This window comes from Zosterops lateralis, assembly GCF_965231275.1.
Source record: "Zosterops lateralis genome assembly, chromosome: 2".
Lineage (NCBI taxonomy): Eukaryota > Metazoa > Chordata > Aves > Passeriformes > Zosteropidae > Zosterops > Zosterops lateralis.
In genome coordinates, this window is record NC_139763.1 from 76,799,207 (window position 1) to 76,819,203 (window position 19,997).

General features: G+C 37.1%; 1 protein-coding gene across 4 annotated transcripts in view; it reads right to left on the reverse strand.

Moving 5' to 3' along the window:
• Positions 1–880: 880 nt before the first annotated feature.
• The window catches only part of YAP1 (Yes1 associated transcriptional regulator), a gene marked incomplete at its 5' end in the record, with an annotated part of 87,016 nt that continues 67,899 nt past the window's right edge, over positions 881–19,997 (reverse strand). Inside the window, 5 exons of one of the 4 annotated variants that reach the window (XM_083855361.1) lie at positions 881–5,203; positions 5,823–5,935; positions 9,859–9,989; positions 16,691–16,738; positions 18,259–18,440. In XM_083855361.1, coding sequence (XP_083711487.1) covers positions 4,965–5,203; positions 5,823–5,935; positions 9,859–9,989; positions 16,691–16,738; positions 18,259–18,440 — 713 coding nt within the window. In that variant the 3' untranslated portion in view covers positions 881–4,964. Of the gene's footprint in view, positions 5,204–5,822; positions 5,936–9,858; positions 9,990–16,690; positions 16,739–18,246; positions 18,441–19,997 lie in introns of all 4 variants that reach the window. The other 3 variants (XM_083855360.1, XM_083855363.1, XM_083855362.1) reach the window with 3 other exon arrangements.

The following is a 19,997-nucleotide window of genomic DNA, read 5'->3' on the forward strand; positions in this document are numbered from 1 at the left end:
GCACTGGCCGCCTACTTCCAGGTGGAAGGTATGATGTTACATTTAAATTTAAAGGATCTGGGTGACTAAAGCTGGCTATGAACTCTGAAGTACAAGATTAACTGACAAATCCATCAAGGGCTGTACCCTTAACTAAGAAAACACACAAATGTGCTAAATTCCACAGGGCTGGAGCATTTGGTGCTGAATAGTAACAACTCTGGAACTGCTAAATTGCAAACAGTGTATGACTTTGGCCTTTCCAAACTGCACTACATTTAAAAAGCCCTCATCTTTCAGACTGTTATACAGAAGGTCGAAATTAATGAAACCTGTCAAGATATTTTAAACTAAAATCTTCAGGCACTTTCAAGGTATGTCATGGCATATTTCACAATTCATAAGTCAAAACTTGGAAATGAAAATAGTGTGTCTTTATTGATAGTCTGCACAAATTAATGCATAAACTTAAGAGTTAGCCAAAAATGTATCTGCCATCCAAACATGGCAAGCATTATCTGCAAAAAGTGGATGCTTTCTTCTAGTAGATACCCAGGTGTTCCATTACCAGGTCTCATTATAGTGCCATTATTTGCAATTAAAGTATTGTTTTACACAAGCTGCATGATGTTCACCAGAGTCACTGTCTCTTCATTACTGCAAGCACACAGACATGTACACTTCAATGTTAAGCCTTTACTGAAGCCAGTGGAACTCATTTGTCTCTCAGGTGAGCTTGCACACCATATTTGCAGAACTGGAGTTTATGAGTACAAAAGCAATGACAAGGGGGACAAGAACAGACGCACTACAATAGGCATTCCAACAATTCAATGCACCTATCTTACTGAAGGAAATCACATCTTTACATACTACTGAATGTTAAAAACAAACGAAGATGTTTAAGCACAAAGTATATATTTATACCAAATAAAACAACTGAAAAAGTATTACATAAAGAAAAATAATGTAACAGAATGTACTTAAGTACCTAGCTTACAGTCATGCTCATATCTAAAAATAACATTGTTAAGTAATATATATAATTTTGGACATAATTCTCTAACATACAACATGATTCTGTGATTCTAAATGTGGAGAGTACTTTTTCCATGATACAGAACACAAATTATTTTATACAGGCACACCTGCTAATTTGTATAAAAAACATGCTTGTAAGTGAAAAGGTCACTGTAGTACTAATTTACCATGTAGTGTTAATCATGTTGAAATTGTCTCTTCTCCTTTTGCATTGGTGAGCGCCAACACTGAATGGTACAATATTTGATCCATATGGTTCACTGACACTGCAACTTGTTCCCAAGCAGCAGCCCTGCCTGGGTGTTAACAGTACAGTTCTGCACAGCCCCATCTGTCTGCATATAGTGTATTTAAAACTAACAGCTATTACAATTATTACAATGATTTCTGTTTCAATATATACATCAGTATAAAATACTACCCAAAACACTTTTGCATTTCAAACAATTTTAACCACTTCATCAAACAATGCATTTGCAGAATTAAAAAAAAAAATCCAAATTAAAATTGATTGCCAACAGTACAGCATCTCTATGGTACGTTTCCTAGTAAGTGAGAGAACGGAAATGTCTTAATTAAAATAACTATCACAAAACATAATTAATGTTAGAGCAGTTCAAGGATTCCCAGTTTGTCAGTATCTACCCTAAGCAGTGCTACCCAAATACAGTATAAGCCATTTAGTGTTTCTACAATAAGAATAAAACATTCAAATATTAAAGCTGAGACAAACACACAAAAGCAAGGAAAGATACTCTGTTCTGTACTCATTTCTGTTGTAGCAAGGTACAGCATGTCAGGAGTTTGCACTTAGTGCATCATATCTGACTGTATGCATGGACTGGGGAATGAGGTGCTGCAGAGCAGTGCTGCACAAAGGGACCTGGGGGTCCTGGTCTGGGGCAAGTTGGACATGAGGCAGCAGTGCCCTGGCAGCCAGGAGGGCCAACCCTGTCCTGGGGACATCAGGCACAGCACGGCCAGCTGGGCAAGGGAGGGGATTGTCCCCTCTGCTCTGAGCTGGGGTAGCCTCACCTCCAGTGCTGGGGGCAGTTCTGGGTGCCACAATAATATGAGAGGCATATCAAGCTATTGGAGAGTGTCCAAAGGAGGGCAATGAAGGTGGTCAAGGGCCTTGAGGGGAAGCCACTCCTCATGGCTGAGGTCACTTGGGTCTGTTCTGCCTGGAGGAGACGAGGGGAGACCTTACTGCAGTTACAACTTCCTCATGAGGGAAGAAGGACAGATAAGATCTCTTCACTCTCAAAACCAGTGACAGGACCAGAGGGAATGGCCTGACGCTGAGTCACGGGAGGTTTACGTTAGACTGTAGGAAAAGGTTCTTCACCCAGAGGGTGTTTGGGCACTGGAACAGGCTCCGCAGGGCAGTGGTCCCAGCACCAGCCTGGCAGAGTTCAAGAAGTGTTTGGACAATACTCCTGGGCACATGGTGTGAAGCTTGGGGTGTGCTGTGCAGGGCCAGGAGTTGGACTTTACGATCCTGACGGGTCCCTTCCAACTCAGCTTATTCTGTTAACTCCCTATGTGCTATGATACCTGGATACAACTGTGGAAGACAACTGAAATAGAATGAACTCTGAGTTTCCTTGCTGTTGTGGTTTTTTGTCATTCAGATCATTCAAGTTATGAAAACTTAGTGTCTTTCTTTTCGTGACGGGAAGGTGAGAGAGGAATTCATAATGAAATTGCAAAAATGCTACTAAAATCCCTATCTTGGACACAATACACTGCTTTAGGAGCTACTGTGTCATTGCACAATATAAGTGGCCTATTAATCACTGAATTATTGGTGTAGCAGAATATATACCACTGTGAATGTGTCTTAAAAATTGGCATTTTACAACTTGTCTGTATCCCATAACAAGCCACAAAATTTTGTGTTTTTCAAACACTAATATGTTTATGTAAAGTAGTAAATGTACATATATAGTGGCAAATTCCAAATCTCTGCCTCTGTTGCTTCAGTTTTTAAAATGGGATTTGGTTAAGAGTTTTCATTTTTTATCTCATCCTAAACCACAATTCCTTCTGAAGCATAAAAGAAATCCAAATGGAAATAGTAATATGATGGAGTTTTTTGTTTGTTTTGCTGATTTGTTCCTAGCTTAAAAAATAATCAGTGTCTTTAAAAAAATGCAAAACAGTAAAACCCAAAAAATCTCTCCTCAGGAGAAGTCCCTGTTAACTGAGAGTTTTTTCCCAAAACTAAGTTTCATGCTTACAGTATCTTTATAGTCATGTTATACACCCTTGAAAATTAAGGCTCAATATTGAGAATGGTGACAGGCCCTTAATTATAGAGGTGTTAACTGGTGACACTATTTTTCATCAGAAAAAAACCCCAAAAGTCCCACAAAAAATCATAGCTTATATTGAAAGTTTGATTCATGCTCGTTTTGTTCAGTTAAAAATACTCTTTGGAAACTTGTGTCAACTCCTGCAGACAACTTAGTGATACATCTTTTCCTGTTAAAATAAAAATGATTCATATTCACCTCTACTCCATGCTAAGCTCTACTACTAATATACACTTCATTACCTGCTCATGTCACCATCTAGCACATATCTTTACATTCTTCTACATATAGTGTCCAGGGCTTATTTTTCACCAAACAGAACTTGATAACTATTAGACTTATAAGTTTTTATTGAGAAGTTTTTTGGTGTTCTAGCCTTTTCATTGCAACGCACAGTGATATTGATAGTTCAGAATTTTTGTGCGTGTTAACTTAAGAGAAACTTTTGATAATTCTTTTCTCCCAAAAAGGATTTTAAAATCTGAACTGAGTGACCAAAACTGAAAACCAGAAGAGAGATTAGATGTAATTTTAAAATGGTTCTGCTACTTAAAAATGCATTTAAAATTTTACACATGACAAAGGAATCTAACTTTTACGTCGCTGTAATCAGATTCTAATTCAAAGTCTCACAAATACACATGAAAAATAAGCCACTGGTCATGAAATCTAATGATTACATTCAAAGCTAGCCTTTAAAAAAATAAGAAAGTTACAGGCAAAACATACTGGTTTATGTACTCACTAGCTTATCAGGCTACAATAGGCATGGTTTAAGTATAAAAAAAAGCAGACAATTCAGATTTAAATAAGACTGTGTGAAATCAGAAAAAACCCCTTAGATTTCACTATTAAAAAAACCCCCAGAACACCTATAATTACGTCCCATCCTACAGCTACAGTTAAACCAACTAACAAAAATAATCAAAGTATTTTTGACAAATGGAAGTTAGGCTAGAGTATGTGGCAACAATCAAAGTTCATATATGTTTCTATGTAAAATGACTCATGATTTACTATAACATAAAATACGAACAAGAGCACTTTGTGGCTAATGCAAGAGCTACTAGTAAGAACACTTAATGCCAAACAGTCTTCAGCCCTCCTTTACGTCGTATCTCCAAATCAGTATTGACTTCTTTTGACCAGATACATCATTTTTGGCTTGTCACCCCAGTATGTCATGTTTTACCACTTGCCACAGGCAGCAGGAGACAACTAGCTGAGCAAACTACAAGCAGTGACATGCAGAAATTAACTCTCAAATCTGAGTACTTAGATAAAATGATATGCAAGCGCACACTAGGACAAAAGGAATGGCATTCGTCATCCAAATAGGCTCATCATCCCTCCCCACCCCCCTTGAACAGTAGTTGCAACAGCAATAGAAAAAGATCAAGAAGATGTCTGTTCTTCAGAGTCAACTGTGGAAAAAAGTCAGCAATATATAACAGCAGCGATGGACAAGGAAGAGCAAACCCAAAGAATCTTGTTGAGTATTTGTTCATTTACTTTTTCTGAACACAAGCCAAAGTGCACCACACTGGCTTGTTCTGAACTTCAGATACAGATGTCCTAATCTCCTTAGATCCTTCACAGATTTAGAATTCAGTCTCCCTGAGGCCCCTATAACCAAGTAAGAAAACTCTCTTTATCTAGCTTGGTGGCTGCCAAGACAGATTCCATGTCATTAAGGATGTCAGAGCTCAAAGCCTCTTGCAGACTTGGCATCAGTTCTTCTCCTTCTATATTCATTCCATCTCCTTCCAGTGTCCCAAGGTCCACATTTGTCCCTGGAATGGCTTCAAGGTAGTCTGGGAAACGGTTCTGATGGGATGGTATGTTACTTTGGCCGATACTGTCACCTAGTTATAACACAAAGATGGATATTAAGTATACTGGAAGCACCAAACCTACAATTTATCAGGACAACTGGTTAAAGGTTAATCAAATACCTCTTGCATCATACAAGCAGCGTGACTCATAGAAATTCATCACAAACCCCAAAGGTAACTTGATTGCATGTAGATGTACAAAGAACATGTCTTTGTTTCCAACTTTCACCTACTGACCCAAATCTTACAGATCTTTGATGTCATTTAGAATAATTTGATTTTTACACTTGAAGGAAAAAGACAATACTGAGTCAAATACAGTTCTGGAGTAGTATTAACAACACTGTATGAGGTACTATTCTTAGCTCTGAACAACATTACTTCAAAAAGCAAACATACTCAAATTCCTTACAAAAACAGGAGTGATACTACTTACAAGCTATTTTCCCATCCTCCCAATACAGTTGATTACAAATAATTTTTTTCACAAATCTAACCATAATGTTTCTATCAGAGAAGTAGGGGAAATAGGAAAAGGGAGAAAACCAGTGCAAAAAGTATCACAGCTTTTCAGAGTTGGTTGTTTTCATTGCAAATGGATACAAGTGTATTTGGAAAACACCCATTAAAAATGTACACAAAACCAGACCTGTATCCATCTCATCAACACTGTTCAGGAAGTCATCTGGGGTTCTGGGTACACTGTAACTGCTCATGCTAAGTCCACTATCTGTGCTTTCATCTCTGGAGTGATATGTTCCACTGTAACAGAAGAAAAGTTGGAAAAAAAATTAGGGTAGAGCACTGAAGAAAAAACCCAGATGCTTGTTTTGAACTAATTTATGGGCTTTGAAAACATTGCTACCATGAGAAAACCCCTATTCTAATAAAAAACAGAAGCATTTGTTTGCGTGAGACACCTAGGTTTTATTTTATGCAGACCTTTTCCAATTAAAACTGTATTAGATTCAATTTAACTTGATGAGAACATACCTAAGCAGCTTTAAGAAACTGCCTACTTGTGTTGCACATAATTTTAATCTTTTCACACCCACCCACAGCTAAAACCTTTCGAAGCATATCAGATAATCCATAATGATTATAAAAATAATAATTATGGCGCACCCTTTTATGCTTCCGTAAGGATAAAAAAAGTACTTCTAACTAATGTTCCCATGTTTAATCAACCACTGAAGTGTATTTTTAGGTCACTGCTGTTATAAATAGTTGGAACTCCTTTAGCAATTATTCAATTTCTTCCCACTGCTGCATTACTACTTGTTCAGTCACACATGTCAAGGCAAGAGAGCACCCAAATATAAATCAAATACTGGTACAGAAGCCATCCTATAAACAAACCCTGCTCAGAATGATCTTGCTGACAGAACAGTTAACCAAACTGATGGCATGGGGCCTTACATGCCTTCACTTTCTTCCTGCCATCTCCTGCCAGCGCAGCAAGCAAGACCAAGAGAGGCACAGTGGAAAATGTGGGATGGGAAGGGGAAGTAGGCTAGTGTGTTGAGTTTATACAGCACGGTTTTGGTAGCAGGGGTCTGCAGGGATCACAGTGTGACACAGCAGCAGGAGATGATCCATGTCATCCAGCTGCTTCCAGCTGTCTCCAAAGTGCTCCAGCTGCCCAAAGATGAGCCCATCAGTGACAATGGTGGTACCTTTGTCATAACGTATTTCAGAAGAGGGGAAAAATGCTGAACCGCAGATGGGAGAGAGGAGTGAGAAAATGTGAGAGGAACAGCCCTGCAGATCCCCAGGAGTGCAAAAGGAGGGGCTGAAGATGCTCCAGGTGTCAGAGCTGAGATTCCCCTGCAGCCCATGGTGCAGCCCATGGCGAGGCAGCTGTGCCCCTGTAGCCTCTGGAGATTCAAGGCGGAGCAGAGATCCACCTGCAGCCCCTGGAGGATCCATGCCAGAGGAAGGGGATGCCTGAAGGAGGCTGTGATCCTATAGGAAGCCTGTGCTGGAGCAGGCTGACAGGAGCCCATGCTGGAGCAGTTTTTCTGGCAGAGCTGTGGCCTGCATAAGCAGTTGTTGAAGGCCACCATTACCTCCCTCCCGTCTGCATCTACTAATATTCAGTCTTCACAAAATATTTTTGAAATCTGTATTTCTTCAGGTTATGATAGCATTCACTGAGAATCCTTACTGATTTTCCATCCTGCATCCTAAACGAACATCAACTTGATTTACTGTTGAAATTATCATTTGAAGATTGACTGTCCTCATGATGTGCTTGTGAAGTATATAGTACACGCCTTTTTGCCAAGTATGAAGAACCAAAAAAATTATGAACAACTATTCAACATTGGATGCCAGTAGAATGCCTTCAGCCATGTATATAAATACATATATAAAACCAGATATATATAGTTGATCCCATGAAGACATCATTGTCATACAAGGAAGGAACCTAACATTTCTTTATAGATAAATTATAAATATTTCTCTTTTTAAAGATTGATTTAAAAACATAATCACCACAGGTTCAATATAATCCTAGTAATTAAACGATTTAGAACTTCTGTGAACAAAAATGCTGGTTTACTTTATGGGACAAAATACTAAAAACAGAACTGAGACTATGCTGAACTAAATCACTCCAGTGGAGAAGGCTTTTTGGCTGTTGCTCTCACACTTGGAATGTCCAACATTTCTCTTCAAATCACTCCTCAATACACACTTCCTCTTTCTTCAACAAGGATTTGTTCATTTAGTATTCACACCACCCAAAATTACCACATGCAACTAAACAGCATTACCCAAAATAGAGCGGATTCTTCTTCAACTAATCATTGTTAAAATATGTGTATACAAAAGAAGAAATACCAATTTAGGAGTTAAACAGAGAACTACCATCACTACCAATATAAATCTAACTGACAAAAATATTTAAGAAAGTGTGGCAAATCAAAAGGTGAAATAGTCTAATGTAGTGTGCACTGATGAATATCCCATTCAAAAAAAAAAAAAAAATCAAATATACCATAATGACAATAAGTACTGAAGATAGCAGGCAGATTTGATTATACATTTTAAACCACTACTGAGCATTATCTCAAATAGCTTGAATGTAGTGATTGTCTGAGATTTTTTTTTATGCTTCTATTATATAGGCAGCAGAAAATACGAAACAACCTAAACTCTGAATATATAACTTTGGGGCCAAAATTTAGTACTGTCTCACCAGGAACTTTATATACACCCTACAAAGATAAAAAGGAGCACTTCTCCAAGTCTGAACTTTAACATAAGGAATATCAACAAGATCTTTAGGTCAAAACTATTGGGACTACTTTCTGAGACAGTAATGCATATTCACAAATGTCCTTTCTTAAAAATCCATTTCCCATGCCCATATGACAGAATTAAGTGTGGTGCCACACATATACCAGCCTAGAAGGAGACAAATGTTCAGACCAAAATGCAAATTAAGACAATCTAAACTCAAGTCAAATACAGATTTTCAATATTTTGTATGAGGTAAGAGCTACATTTGAAAAAAAACCAAACCAGTTAAACATATATGCAACTAGCATATAAGCAGTATCTTTTTGCACTTTGCAGTAAATATCAACTTGCCATAAAATTACAAAACATAACCTTGTCCTTTCCTTGTCTTTTTCTTCTTTCCTAGTTAATGGCAAAGATCCATCACTTTATATTTTATGTGTGTAGACTCACAACTCACTGCCATGGCCATTTGAAACCTAAAGATGCTTTTCCTTCAGGTCAGAAGACAGGTTTTGAAGAAGTGAGGACCTGTATGATGTATGATGGCAACAGCCTTCCAGAAGTTCAAGCTAGAATGTTACCATGCCACATCAATACCATCATCTATCTACAGAGGCTTCCCATAAGAGAGCAAGTCAGGTTTAAATTGTCTTGTCAAAGTCTTTTATTTCGTAGGACAAAGCCAGAACAGTTGAGGCTCATGCAAGAACACCCTACAGGATGAATTCCATGTAGGATAATCCCTGCAAAACCGATCAAGTTTTCTAATCATAATTGTCTGTGTAGGAGATAAATCTTCCCAATGTCTCTCAAGTTGTAATGTTTGGTATGAAACATTTGCAAGCTGAAATTTGAGTAGTATTTCCAACAAAATAAACACTTCAAGTTAGAGGGATTCAGGAAAAAGTTTTATGAAAGACTAGTCTATACTGTAAGATTCTGAATCTTGAATGAAAATACCCACTTCAAAATAATACGGCATTTAAAATGAAACATGCCACTATTTGTAGACCTAACATTAGCAGAGCAAAAATACTGCTAAATACCTGAAGTGGAGGGGAGGGGTGAATGGAGAAACCTTAAAATGAACCTCAAGCTGTAATCCTAAATGTGCCTCACAGTTCATTTGATCTCACAGTGAGCGATTCACAAATTCTTTGAGTCAGTAATTTGAAATGACTGTTAGTCAACAGATTATGCAGAGGCAAACATGTTATGACTTTGAATAAAAACCTTCCTACAAGTCTCAACAGACTACTTCCTCCCACAGGAGACAGCTTTTAATCTTCAACTTTTACTAGACTTGCCATTTAAGGAAAGATTCATTTACAGCTGTGGCTCTTGGCACAGACAGATGTTCAAAATAAACTATTACATGTACCAAACAGAATTTTAAATCAAATTTCTTTCCTCTAGTAGCTGCTCCTACAAACCTGTTAAGAAAGGGATCAGAACTATTTGTAGTCATTGTTCTCAGTTCCTGAGACATTCCAGGAGATGATACGGGGTTTTGAGATCCACCATCCTGTTCCATTGTTGGAAGCTGGCTACGGAGAGCCAATTCCTAGAACAGCAGGAGAGGGAGAAAGAGACATCATGTTAGGCATTTGAATGCGCTTTTTGGATACATAAATACATGACATTATAGATAATCAATGCTTTTACTGCTTCCAGTTACAAGAGTTAAATGAAATTAAACTAAAGTTTCTGAAGACAAAGCAAGAATCTGTACTAGCTTCAATGAAAATGCAAGTTCCAGTAGCCATGCCCAACATTACAGAGAATGCACTGTAAATGTATTTATGGATATAAATATCTGTATGTTTACACAAACATTTTCTAGTTCACTTCAGTATCTTTCTGCTAAGTCTATACTTAAACCAAAACAAGAATTGTTAATACTTTCTGACCCCTAATATAACCACTAAGCTTGTAATTACTAATTAATGAAAGCAAGTGTTAACATAAAATGCATTTTATTAAAGGTGGATGGAAATAAGCAATATTTTATTTAATTTCCAGTGACCCCTCTCCCCTTTTTAAACAAGTATTCCATGACTGACACACGTGAAAATACAGTAATTTTCTTCAAGCAACTCTATTCAAACATCATCAGTGTCTCACCAAGACTGAGCTTTGTTAATGCAGAGACTGGTAAATCTACTAACTATCTTGTCACCATTACTATGTGACTTCCAGGCTGTGCCTGGGAGGATGATCTCAGGTAAAACCAATCCTGTCAGTCTTGAGAGTACTCATTATTTCTCACTTGTTAAATGGAGAGGTTTTCATCCATTTTCGATGATAAGCTTAAGGACTACTATACTGTAGTCTTTCAGTATATAAAACTAACTTTTCCTCAATTCTTCTTCAAAGTGATTTCTTTTTAAGAAATCCTAAGGTTATTTTATTTCCAGCAGACTGTGTATTGAAGTTTCCCTACTGTCTGATTTTTTTTTTCTAATCTGCATATGCTTCATTCCCATTCCTGTGGATTACTATTGTGTATAGTCCTTTAAGTTTTACATCTTGCACTAGAAAATTTTCTCACTACAGTTGATTAGATCTCTGCAGAAAGTATACAAGCACATCATTGGTTTTTGTGTTCATCACACTCAATTACTATTTCAAGTAAACCCATCCCTCTACTCATCACCACTTACTTGGCCACTGTTCTAACAAACAGTAATAATACTCCATCCCTATTTTCAGATCACAGGATGTTAAGCATCTTTTAATAATTTCTAAAGGCTTAACCATATGATTTTCATTTGCTTATGTAACAAAACCAAGTGTAAAGCCCACATAATGACATCTTACTTCACAGCTAAATTTGCAGCCTTGTATCAGTCACAAGTTACCTGACGTACAGGTAGACTCATCAATTTGAAAAAAAGAAAGAAAAAAGCATTCTTTCTTGGAATGCTTCCCCACAATTATCTGAAGAAGGCAGAAGGTCTTAAGAGCATCTATCCCAGGGATGGCTCAAGAACTGCTCCCTCACGTGCTCTGTCCTTTTCCCCTTCCCTCTTGTTTGATCTGTATAATTACATCTTTATTTCCTTGGCTAGCAGTCTCTGATTTGGGTGAAGAGAAGGAGCTGAAAGTGCCAGCAGACTGCAGAAGCAGCTTTATCACACAGCAGTGCTACAAGGAGTGGTAACAAAGCAAAACCTACATGGAGTCATTTCTGTATATGAACTGAAGTGACATTTTATCTCCTTTGTGTGCCCATTCCAGTCAGGACTGCCTCCTGATTCAATAGTTGTGAGGAAGATAAGAAATCCATACATGTTCCCTTTTCAAGAGCTACTGATACCAGGAAGGGAAAAAAAATTCCACAATTTTTCTTCTGTTACCTTAAAATGGGGAAGTTACCTTTGTATTTTTCTAAATCCTCAGAGTGCAGAAGAGGTTGAAGTTTCACCTACACATGAACTTAAATAGTATGGTAAAAATAAATGTAGCTCAAGACACTAGCCAGCTTAAAAAAAAAAAAAAAAAAAAAAATCTCATTTCTCTAAAGGCCCACTAAAGAGATGTATTAAACAAGGAGACAGAACTATATTTTGCCCATTCTTTGGCATGTACTACGTAGTTAAACTAGTATTTTTAAAAGTAGTACTACTTTTATCTTTGTTTCAACAACATTGCTAAAAACATGCAAAACTGAAACTATTTTAAACTATTTATAAGTAGCATTACTGCTACTTTTTCAGGAGTCAGAAGCACTTTCCCCTCAAAAGAATGTTATTACTCATCTAAGCAATAGATTTATGTCATTCTGGGAGGCTGAAAGAGAAAAGAATTACCAAAAATGACAAGCTATTGAGAAACAAATACAGGGTAATTTTTAATCATTCTACAATATAAGAGAAGTTTCCTAAAGACCTAAAAGAGGATGTTAAGACTATTTTTCCTAAAAGGTGTATAAAATGGACGCTGAAGTTGTGTTGGTTGAAGAATAGTCTTTTATTTTTCCCTTCCTTATAAACCTGTTTTGCAATAAAAAAATTGTGTATTTTCTATACTCAAAAAAATGTATGGGAGCATCCAAGTTTCTCCCAGCTCTAAACAGAGCAATGTGAACTCTAGGCTTTCAATTCATGCTCTTAAATATATGCTTTATTAGAAATACTAGAAGTCTGGAGGCAAAAATAAAACTATGACAAAATCCTGGCTTAGATTTCTATAAATTGATCTCATCCTATTTTTTAAGTATGTCAGACTTGTTTTAAGTACCTCTGGGAAAAGAAAAGCTCAGTATTCCTATTATTAGCACAAAAGCCGAATTTTGGTTATTACATAGAGACCAAAATGATCTGTCATCTCCTTAAAAAATTTTAAAAATAAGGTCAGGACTATGTAATTTATCTGGCTGACCTCATCCACATTTTTTTTTCATAATTCCACACAGATTAAGTGTTACATGAAGTTACAGGTCATTCACACCATGTCCAAATTAACTTTATAAAACTACCCTTTTCAGAGCATTTCTACCTTCACTGGCTTTTGAGGAAAGGCAGATGACTTGTGCAACTCACTTATATTCTTACTGTATTAAATCTGTGATATGCAACTCAATTTGACTTGATATATATCCTGAAAGAGTGCCAATTGTGACGTTTCTGCCCCCAAAAATCCAACCACATGGACTTTCAATCAATCCACAGGCTTTCCTAAGATGGGAGAGAAGTTTTAGACAAAAGAGAAGACCACAACACTTATGGGCAGACTTACAGCACCAGTTGCTTCTTCAAGATTAAGTGTTTGCATTCTTGTGAGGGCCACAAAGTTACAGCACATATACAATGAAACAGGGAAGACACATGGACAGACGGAAGACAAACGAACTCAGAAATGAGGAGCGGGGCAATTTGTGACTGAGCAGGAAATGCACCATTCACTACTTTCATCACGACAACCAGCGCAGCCAGTGAATGCAGGCCTGATTTACTATACAGACTTTTAAACAAGGTATTGATCCATAAAGATCTACAGACATGAGCAAGCAATATAACTATTTTGTTTATCTGTAAAGCTTATAAACAAGCAGCAGATACAGAATGAGCAAGCATGTACAGAGGAACTTGTCTCATAAGTGTGTAGTATGCTGATCTTACTAGCAAATACTCTAATATTAGAAGCAGCTAAATAAGAAATCTTCCATTTTCAGCACAAGAAAACAGTCTGCACAACATCCAAGAATGATGCCATCAGTACCTCGACATTATTTGCCTCTATTTCATTCCACAGCACACTGCAAGGGAATAAATCTGTTACTTAGCATCTGTTCAATTTTGTTACATATACACAACTTGACTGACATCTGCTCTACATTAGAGATTTTTGACAACCAGATGCTAACTGCAGGAAAATGGAAAGAGAGCTAGTGGGGATGGAGTGCAAGTCAAGTCATTCAATCTCTTTACTAAGACAGATAGGCATCTTTAAGGTTTCACAAATTACTGATGATGAGCACAAGTAACTAAACAGACGCTTGGCGTTTTTAAATTTCCTGGATATATCAAGAGTTCTTGCTGATACACAGTAAGTCTGAAAGTTACACTTTTTGCTACAGGTACCTTTGACATTTTTAGAATTTCAGTAAAATACATCTTCATTCAAGCAAGAAGAGTCTCTTGCAATGCTTGCTATAAAAAATGAAGCTGAGCAAGGTGCTAAGGCTTCCATATATAACACTTGGAGTGTAAGTGTCACCACAGGATACTACAGTATCATGGCAGAGAGACAAAAACCTGGCAGGGAAACTATGGTTACTCAGTACCAAAAAACCTGACCATAGATATTGCTATAACCATGGTACTGCATCCAGGCTACATGGGGAAAACTGACAAGAAGGATGAGGATGTTGGGCTAGATGACCTTCACCAGTCCCTTCTAACCTAGTGACATGAAAAGCTCAAAGATGCAGTTCAAAGTTAAAGAACATTTCTCAGATGTCTTTAATCCATCTACACAAGAGAATTCATTAGAGGCAAGCCTCAAGAATGCAGGTGTCACATAATTCTTTTGCAAACCAAAGACCTCTATAAAACAGACTTAGCCTTTCCAGAACTAAGAGCACTGAACATAGGAAGAATTAATTTTTAGTATTCCTTAAAAGAACATCTAAAATTTAACAAGAGAAGCAATAACTCTGTCACCAAGCACATCTTTATCATCAGGAAAGCAGGTAATTCCTCTAAACTTCACTAATTTTATTCAAAAAGAAAGACTTGTCAGAAAGAAAAAAGTTGAACAAAGAATTTTTTATTCTTTCTTTTCCAGATTCACTAGGTCAGCTGTGATCTGATCAGATGTACATACAGATTAGGACCTCAGCAGCAGCATCATCAGAGAAGACAGACTACATTTGTCTCTACAGAACAAGGCCTTGAGAAGCATTTAGAGAACCAGAACTCAGAAGCAGCTCTCTAAGCAGTTTCTTCCACCTGTGGCTGGCTGCTCATTACATTACTGAGGTGATAGGAAAACACAAAAAATATATTTAGAAGGTGCAACACAAACAGTCTAGTATTAGAGAACTTCAAAGGTGACACAATTTCTCATTCTTCTATCCAACAGATTCCTCAAACATCTTGACTCATCAAGCAAGTGCAGACGAATAGAACTGATCCCAGGCAGGAGGTTTGGTAGGAAGCAAGTTTAAATAAAAAGAATCCTGATTTTTGTATGAATCCTTTCATTAGTTCCACTCCAAATAAAGCAGAGTGACCACTATACATATATTTAATGAATTATTAGTATAGTCCTTTTGAGTTTTTGCATCTTTTTTAGGAGTTAAAGCCATAATTTCAAGAAGTTCCAAAAATCTCATCTTAGAGAGTTAAGTGTGAAACCAATAACAAACTTCTCAATTTCCTCTATTTTTTTGAGTTGGCAACAGGAAGAAATTAGTGGAAGAGTGAGCAATTGTATGACAAGGCTTCAGGCATAGAAGAAAACATAGAACACACTTCTGGCATTCTGTAAGAAAAACATCCCCTATGAATGACCTAATTACGACAGAAGGTAAGGTATTTTCAACTGGTATGAAGGAGTCTTCCTTTACTTATTCTCTTGAATACCTAAGGACTTTTCTTCTCTTCCAGAATAGGATCTAATACTGATTGATAAAATCATTATGTGGCTAATGCTTTGTAAATTAATCAAATTACTACATCTCAATTAAAATGTTTCTGTTTAAGAGCTGCTCTGGTATTGCCAAACAAGAAAGTTTTTTTTCCAGGGTGTCAGCACTAAGGTCTCAGGTTCCTATTTCTCAGAACTAGGAACATACAAATTTTGTGCTACTCTTCAGAATGCAACAGTACCCAGTACTCATGGCCTCATGGCTTCCAAACAGAGGATACTTTCTTTTATTCTGTTTTTCTTGCCTAGTGCATGCAGAGGTTTTATCTTAAAAAACAAAGTACAGTACAAGCCAATATAAATATTGTACTAAGAACCAGTAGATTAAAACACTGTTAGCAATAGTAAACATGAAGTTGTCTGAATATATCCATAAATCCACCCTTCCAGAGTCATTCTATATTCAACTTCTTTAGTGACTAGAAGAAGACAACACTGAACTGTTTATTATGCTTCACATTTTGAACAATTTTATTTTGATCTGATCTTGAACGGCTGTTCATAACTGTTGTTTCCTATACAGAAGATGTAACGGTGCAAGAGCCAGTTAAACATCAAAATGGAAAAATTACATCTGCATAGCAATTATTATGTTAGTCTAATCTATTAAGTAATTCTCTTATACTATGCATGTCTAAAAATCATAACTATTTCAAGTGACTTTTCATTAACTGATAACAGATATCCTTCTCTAAGATCATACCTGCTTAAACAAACTGATAAGAACATTCATACGAACAGTACTCAAAAGTCACCAACTACTACCTTAGATAGTTTGCTTTAAATAAACACCTCGATGACATCAGGACTGGAACAGCAGTATCCTCAAGAATGCTAAACAAGAATGTTGTTTTCAATGTAAAAAAATGTGCAATGAATTCCTCATTTGCTCTTAAATATTGATAAAATGTTGTGGTAATGCAGCACTCCTAAAAACAGCGTTAGGGCTGTGACCAGAAAAGGGATTCAAAAATGTGCATGGCAGAGCTTGGTTTGTGGCTTTTTTTTTTTTTTTTTTTAGACTGTTTTCATGTAGCAAAAAGTTCCCTGCTAGCCTAACTTAATGCTTTTATTTTTCTAATTATGCTGAAACATCAGTTAAGAGCCTACCTGATGTTTTGGAGAATTTGCTGTGCTGGGATTGATATTCCGCAATGCCTAAGAGTAAAAATAAGATGGATAAAAATTACTTTAGCTGCATGGTTTACCTATGCAGGCTGTCTTATAAACACCATCTTGTAGTATTGAGCCCCCAAGACAGGCCAGATGAGACAGGATAAGGGAGTTAAACTGTGAAAATCATGACACAGTGAAACAAAACTCACAGATTTACCAAGGATGCGTACTTGACAGAAAAGCTTAATAACTAAGGAGAACAACAAGAAGAGAAGTGGTTGTCACCTGTTCCAAAGTTAGTCAAGTTCTCAATGACAACTGAGGCAAGAAGACAATTAGAAGGCCTACCTAGAAGCATGCTAGCACAGGGTAAAACGTCTGTTTGTGGATTAATTGCAGAGCAGGAACAGCAGAAGCCCAGTTGCTTAAGCGGAGAGAAAGTCCTGATGCCACCTTTGCAAGGTATTCTTACCTAGAGTACTATAAAAAGTAATGGCTGTAAAGATGACCCATCTTACACCAAGAGATGCTGAAGATTCCTACAAAACAGTCCTTGACTACAAAGGGGATAACGGGAGTCAGATTCCAGGACAGAATACTGCAGGTGATGAAGAGAGAAAAGCTGTTTTTGAGGACATTAAGATATTATCCTCTTCTGATACAAGGCCCATCACCCAAAGTGAAAAGGGAAAGATTTCAGAAGGTTTTCCTCAAAGAAAAGATTAGTGCTTTTTCTGGCAGTGTCAAAAACCCAAAGACAGATCTTAAGTATCTAGCACAGATGGTAGTAACTCTTAAAACATTCAGGTTGAACAATCGAAGCAGAAGGCATAGAGTCAAAAGGAGATCAAGCCCAAATTCCAATCCAGAGATTGCAAAGTCCAGCCCTACACTTTAATATTTGCTACAGTCATATCCATATAGTGGATAATACAGCCATATCCATATAGTAGAAAATACTGAAAGGCATAGTTGGAAGCCTTATTATGAAGTTTGAAATTCTTCAGCAAAAGAAAACCAGAGGTTCAAAACGCAGCACAAGTTATTCAGTTGTTCCATGCTCACTCCATTGTTGAACAGGTTAAGATTTTGGCAACAAGGCATCTCCTCAATGTACCTTATATAAACTTTAAAAATACTTCAAAATCCTACAGACTGCAACAGGTTCTAAAACTGAAGACTTTTCTCCACTTAAAAGGGAGAACTAAAGTAGCTGTGGGAAATAACTTTTTGCATGACTTGGAACTCAATGAATATGAAATATATTCTTAGGAGAAATATCCAATCACATCAACAGTCCATCTTGTCATCCTTATAGTTCATGAAGCTTGCTCTTAAAGAGTTTTGTTAGAGGGAGGAAAGCAAAATCCTTCAGTCTAAAGAATCAGACACTTTCACCACCAAGCTGATATCAGTAATAGAATGAATTCAGATCTTTTTAAATCTCAAAGCTTTTTGTGCAGTCACTGGTCTTCAAGACTCACCAAAACAGCAACTTAGAGAAATCAAAACATAACATACAAAAGAAATAGTGGAAGTAGGTGTCTAACCTGTGGCCTCACCTGCCGAAGCAGTTCTTGATGCTTCAGTCTCAGCCTTTCTTTCTCCATCTGTAGCTGCTGAAGTCTCATTTGCTGTTGCTGATTGGAGCTACTCCCTCCCATCACACCACCCTGGGGACTCTGAGGAGCCAGAGGAGGTGGCTGTTTGACTGGTGCGCTTTGGCTGATTCGCTGATTCATGGCTATAGGATCAAAACAATAAGCATTTAAAAAATAAATTCAAACAAACACATGCAAGGAAAGTATTATCCATGAAAGGTATATATTAAAAAATCTAGAAAATTACAAGGCATGACAGTAGAAAACATGCAGTTACACTGATATTCAGAGTGTGAAATGTATGCTCACATGTGAGCAATCTATGTGTGTAAAATAAATGCAACAGTCTCATGGTTAAGACTACATACTTGTTCTAAAAGCTTCTGAAAACAGTTTAATGTGCTAACTGGTGAAAAGTTCCAAAGTGGTAGTAAAATATTTCAAGTTGAATAGGAAGAATCTCCCTTTTTTCTAATAAACTCAATATTATAAACTCAATAAATATTCTCACTGCAGACACAAATAGTAAATAACTTGTTTGATTCACGTGCAATTTTAGGTTCACTTAACTTGAGAACACACAGAATGACAAAATGGATCATTTCACTTTTACCGAAAACAATTAAAGGCTACCCACTGTGGTGCAAGGTCACACAATCAGCATTCACATCCTTGTCACATCAAGATTTTAGTGTTAGAGACTTCATTTAGAGCTTCTTGACAGGCAAAATTAGAGTTGGTACAGAAATGGCAGATAAATTATACAGCCATAAATATTGACATCAACATAGGAAGCATTTTGTTAGTGCTTCACTCCCTTTTACCCCTCAGAAGTATGCACTGCATTTTTCCTGGGGGGCGGAGAAAAAAAAATGTAACCGTAAGCATAATGTACAATGAGAACCCATCTTCCCTTCCCCTACAAAATGAAGGTCTATGACAATTTTACTTTATAAAATAATACATGATTGGGATGCATCTATTTGACAGGCCTGATTTCTCCCTCACATGATGCCTATAAAATCAACAGAGGCACTGGAGTTCCCAGAGTGAAAGAGAGGGTGGGAAAGGCTGACTGTATTGAGGGGGCACGATTTTTAGAGGCTTTCAGTTTGGAATTAGCTCTGCATCGTGTTCTCTGTAACAGACTGAATCTGTTAACAGTCATAGTATTCTGCAGAATGAATTTGCTGAAGCAGTGATGGGAGAAGAGCAGGGATTTTTTTTTTCCCTGGGAATGAGGATTATGGTTTACAGAAACAAAGGAAAAAAAAAAAAGAGAGTTTCTTTTAGGATGACAGGGTGAAGTGGGGGGAAAAAAATCTGCAGAATTAGTTTGAAATAATGCTTTCATCATATAGAAGATTCCTGGAATACTAACATTTCTAGCTACTGTAAGAAAGGAGAATTCTCTCATGAAAAAATCTGTATCATCTTTTCACTGAAAAGCCCTTCAGTCTCCGCTATCTGCTGAATGTTCAATTTCAGGCAGAGTAGTACTGTTCTTCTGTTCCAAGAAAGTCAGCATATATTTATCGAACAATACTAAACCACTTAGACACCCAACTCTGCAGTCAACCCTTTCAACTAATCCACTGGTCCAGCACAGACTCAACAGTCTAATGGGCAGAAAGGTCATATCTTCATGAGTCCAGTCAACATAAAATGCTGTCAAATAGCTTAAAGTGATTTGAAATAGT